The sequence below is a fragment of the Mandrillus leucophaeus genome, unplaced genomic scaffold (assembly GCF_000951045.1).
Source record: "Mandrillus leucophaeus isolate KB7577 unplaced genomic scaffold, Mleu.le_1.0 Scaffold329, whole genome shotgun sequence".
NCBI classification, from domain to species: domain Eukaryota; kingdom Metazoa; phylum Chordata; class Mammalia; order Primates; family Cercopithecidae; genus Mandrillus; species Mandrillus leucophaeus.
Window position 1 is genome coordinate 2,984,585 of NW_012103465.1, and position 5,013 is coordinate 2,989,597.

The window sequence follows — 5,013 nt, forward strand, 5'->3', positions numbered from 1 at the left end:
AAAAAAAAAAAAAAAAATCCGCCCTGCCATCAGTATCATCCTAATTATGCATGCCTATGTGCCATAGGTATACATAACAATGTTTCGTTAGACATATAGAATCCAGGGACTGACAGAAGTCTTGAAGATTATCCACTACATTCATCTGCCCCAGCATACAGATGAGGATAAAGGAGATTCATAAGGGTTGGCCGTCTAGTCTAGGGTTATGTCTCCCTTTTTTTTGAGACAGGGTCTCATTCTGTCACTGTGAGTACTGTGGTGCCATCACAGCCCACTGCAGCCTCGAACTCCTGGGTTCAAGCAGTACTCTCGCCTCAGCCTCTCAGAGAGCTGAGACTTAAGGCGTGTGCCACCACATCCAGCTAATGTTTTTATTTTTTGTAGAGACGGGTTCTCACCATGTTACCCAGGCTAATCTCAATCTCCTGGGCTCAAATGACCCTCCTGCCTCGGCCTCCCAAAGTGCTGAGATTACAGGCATGAGGCACCAAACCTAGCCAAGGTTACATCTCTGAGAAGTACTATGCTACAGTGCAGTGTCTCAGACTGAGCAATCACATGTCAACCTCATGATTTCTACCATAGCTGAACTACTATTCACTATATAGTTTACTACACAGTTCTTTACTATATAGTTTTCTTTAAAGTGACTTAGCTTTAAAAATTAATAGCTATAATTTTCATGAAATACAGCTTTGGTGTGCTAGATTTGTGTCTGTTTCAAATCTACTTTGAAATAGATAGATAAAAAGTTTTTGTCTATCTAAAATGTCTGTCTCATGAATCTCATTGTCTAATTCACGTCTATCTCATGAATCTCAGTATGAGAAATACTGCATAGAGAAAAGAGTATTTAATTAGCACACAAGGAAATCTACGTTTTCACCCTCATCCCCCAATAAACACTGTTTACTATCAAGCAGGTTCTTCTCCTGAACTCAGTCTCTTCATCTTCAAGAGAGGCCTGACTTTGGGAGGTCGAGGCGGGTGGATCACCTGAGGTCAGGAGTTCGAGACCAGCCTGTCAACACGGCAAAACTCCGTCTCTACTGAAAATACAAATATTAGCCAGCCACAGTGGTGCAAGCCTGTAGTCCCAGCTACTTGAGTTGGGAGGCGGAAGCAGGAGAATCGCTTGAACCCAGGAGTCGGAGGTTGCAGTAAGCCGAGATTGTGCTACTGCACTCCAGCCTGGGCAACAGAGTGAGACTCTGTCTCAAAAAAATAAAACAAAATAAAAGAGAGAACTGGACTAAATGTCTTAAGGTCAGATTCAAGTTCCCTGACTCCAGGTTTCAGTAATGATCTACATTCCAGCTTTGCTACTGTCAATGAGTTGCCTAATGTTTCCAGTGTTCTTATCATATCTCCTGGGATGATTTTAAACCTTAGCTATAAAATACAGCCATGGGCTATAAAATATAGCACCCTCATAAAACAATGACTGGAAAGTAAATTGGAACAACCCTTCTGTTGTAGTATTTGATAGTACCATATTTGTAGAAATTCCATACTAGGAATTTATTTGAAGGAAATAAGCAAAGATGTGCCAAATGTTTATGTACAGAGATCGTCAAAACAGTATTTATTATAATAAACAATGGTTAACAACATACATGTCCAATAAAAATGTTTAATAACAATACAACTTTGGCCGGGTGCGGTGACTCACACCTGTAATCCCAGCACTTTGTGAGGCCGAGGTGGGCAGATCACGAGGTCAGGAAATCGAGACCATCCTGGCTAACATGGTGAAACCCTGTCTCTACTAAAAACACAAAAAAATTAGCTGGGCATGGTGGCGGGTGCCTGTAGTTCCAGCTACTTGGGAGGCTGAGGCAGGAGAACAGCGTGAACCCGGGAGGTAGTGCTTGCAGTGAGCCGAGATCGCGCCACTGTACTCCAGCCTGGGGGACAGAGCGAGACTCTGTCTCAAAAAATAACAAATAAATAAATAAATAAACAAATAAATAAAACCATACAACTTTGATAAAATTAAACATCTTTTTTTTTTTTGAGATGGAGTTCCACTCTTTTCACCTAGGCTGGAGCGCAAGGGTACCATCTCAGCTCACTGCAACCTGTGCCTCCCAGGTTCAAGTGATTCTCCTGCCTCAGCCTCCCAAGTAGCTGGGATTACAAGTGCCCACCACCATGCCTGGCTAATTTTTGTATTTTTAGTAGAGACAGGGTTTTGCCATGTTGGTCAGGCTGGTCTCAAACCTCTGGTGATTCACCCACCTCAGCCTTCCAAAGTGCTGGGATTACAGGCTTGACTCACCCCGCCCAGCTTAAACATCATTTTTAAGACTGGTTAATGATGCGTGAACATGCGCACTATAAATGAGAATAAAAAAGTAACCTATCATTTAGAATATGACAATTTGTTTTTAGAATTTAACCATTTTGCAAATACAAATGCAACAGAAATAAAAAAGAAAAATAAAAAAAAAAGAATAAAAGAAAATGCAACCAAGGGTTAATTATAATCATCTCTGTGTGGCAAGGCAGAATTATAAAGGATCTTAATTTACCTTTTTTATATTTGCATGAAAGAGATATAGTTTCCTTCTTTTATAATAAATATGCTTCACTTTTTTCCTTTTTTTTTTTTTTAGATAGGGTATCACTCTGTCACCCAGCTTGGAGTGCAGTGGCACAATCTCAGCTCACTACAACCTCTGCATCCCAGGCTCTAGTGATTCTCCCACCTCAGCCTCCTGAGTAGCTGGGATCACAGGCGCAAGCCACCATGCCCAGCTAATTTCTTGTATTTTTGGTAGAGACAGGGGTTTCACCATGTTGCCTAGGCTGGTCTTGAATTCCTGACCTCAAGTGATCTGCCTGCCTCAGTCCCCAAAGTGCTGGGATTAAAGGCATGAGTCACCGTGCCAGGCCTACTCTCTTAGACTTTGGTTAACCTGACCCCAACCAGTATCAGTATCTGGGATTGTTTAATGTTACCTAACTACTTCAATATGTTGCATTAACAACATTTAGCAAGCAAGTCAAACAACTTTTCTCTCTCTCTCTCTCTCTCTCTTTCTCTCTCTCTCTCTCTCTATTTTAGATGGGGTCTTGCTCAGGCTGGAGTGCAGTGTTGCAATCTCGGCTCCCAGCAACCTCCGCCTCCCAGGTTCAAGCGATTCTCCCACCTCAGCCTCCCGAGTAGCTACGACCACAGGTGCCTGCCACCGCACCCTGCTAATTGTTTTTGAATTTTTTATAGAGACACAGTTTCATCATGTTGCCCAGGCTGGTCTAGAACTGCTGAGCTCAAGTGATCCGTCCACCTCAGCCTCCCAAGTGCTGGGATTACAGGTGTGAACTGGTTACATAAATCATACTAGATTCTGAAAATACATATCTACAAAAACAGAATGAAATGGATGTGTCCGTTTTCATGTGAAATATATCCCAGACACGAAGTGAAACCACACTGATGCAGAGTATATATACATAGTATGATCACATATTACATACAAGAAAAGACACACCTTGGCCGGGAGCAGTGGCTCATGCCTGTAATCCCAATACTTTGGGAGGCCAAGGTGGGTGGATCACGGGGTCAGGAGATGGAGACCAGCCTGGCTAACACAGTGAAACCCTATCTCTACCAAAAATACAAAATTTAGCCCGGCGTGGTGGCATGCGCCTGTAGTCCCAGCTACCAGGGAGGCTGAGACAGGAGAATTGCTTGAACCCAGGAGGCAGAGGTTGCAGTGAGCCGAGAGCACGCCACTGCACTCCAGCCTGGGCGACAGAGCAAGACTCCGTCTCAAAAAACAAACAAACCAAAAAAAGAAAAAGAAAATAAGTGATACACGTATCTGTGCTTATAAAGTAAACCTTTCTAGAAGGAAACTCTGTTCCCCCCCCCCGATGAATGGGACTGAGGTAGGGAACGAAGGAGGGCGTTGTTTTTTATGCTATACACGTCTATCCTGCTCCTTATCCTTACAAAAAAAAAAGAAAAGAAAAGAAAGAAAAAGGCCTTGTGTAGGCATTATTTCTATATAGTAAATGGGTTTCAAAATGAGTTTCAAAACAGGTTCTATTTTGAAAAGTAAGGTCAACATTTTTTGAGAAAAAAACTCCCGCTATTGGCTTTTCAAAAACAACCTTCTTAAGAGAGAATTTGCATACCACAAATTCACCCATTGTATAGTGTAGATTGTTAACTGGCTTTCGTGCTGAGCTGTAAGAATTCATTTGGCATGAGAAACAAAATATTTTATGTAACCACGCGTAAGAATAGCCTCCCTGTCTACGAAATCTAGGGATACCAAAATTTGAGATAATTTTATGACTGCAACAAGGGTAAATAATACTTGGCCTTCGGAATATGGGGGAAAGGTCAGAACTACAAGATCCCATAGAGCTTAACCACACCAAAAAAAAAAAAAAAAGGAAAACAAGAAAGAGAGGAGAAAAGAAGAGAAGAGAACAAAACAAGCAAACTCTAGCAGGGCTAATGCCAGTCTTCTAAATGCACCAGCACGTTGAATAAGCTGCAGCTCAGCTCGATGGACCCCCAAGAGTGGCTGCCACTGGGAAGACTAGTGCCTCTGAAACAAAGCCCGGTGGTTTCCTTTCATCTCTGAACTTCGAGCTTGACCTAACTTTCCAGTACCTTCCCCAGCCCCACTCTCCCATAACCCGCCCGAAGCGGCCCACGGAGGCCGGAGGTTTCGGGGCGCAGTCGCTCAGCAGCCCGAGGTCTCTGTCCCGGGCGACGGGAGGGAAATGCCGCGCCCGCAGCCTGGGACCCGCGTGCCCAGCTTCGGCCCCCTCGCACGCAAAGTCCGACCCGGGTGACAGCGCACGGCCGGCCCTGGGCCCAGAGCTCCCACCTGTGCCCCGCAGCATGTTGTCCCGGAGCAGGTCCCCGCTGGAGAGGTGCTTCAGCTGGAAGTGTGTGGTGATGCGCGACGACACGGTGCCCTTGCCCGAGCCCGGGGCCCCCATGATCACCGCTCGCAGCAGCCGCGCGGACGCCCCCATGGCCGC

The 5,013-nt window shown here is 44.6% G+C and overlaps 1 protein-coding gene across 5 annotated transcripts in view; it reads right to left on the reverse strand.

The window, feature by feature from the left end:
- AK3 (adenylate kinase 3) overlaps positions 1-5,013 on the reverse strand; it is a 38,414-nt gene that overhangs the window by 32,260 nt on the left and 1,141 nt on the right. For 3 of the 5 annotated variants that reach the window (XM_011988366.1, XM_011988364.1, XM_011988365.1), the window contains exon 1: positions 4,857-5,007. The exons of the other annotated variants lie outside the window; for them this stretch is intronic. In XM_011988366.1, the coding sequence (XP_011843756.1) occupies positions 4,857-5,007 (151 nt within the window). Of the gene's footprint in view, positions 1-4,856; positions 5,008-5,013 lie in introns of those variants that run through there. 5 annotated transcript variants of the gene reach the window in all.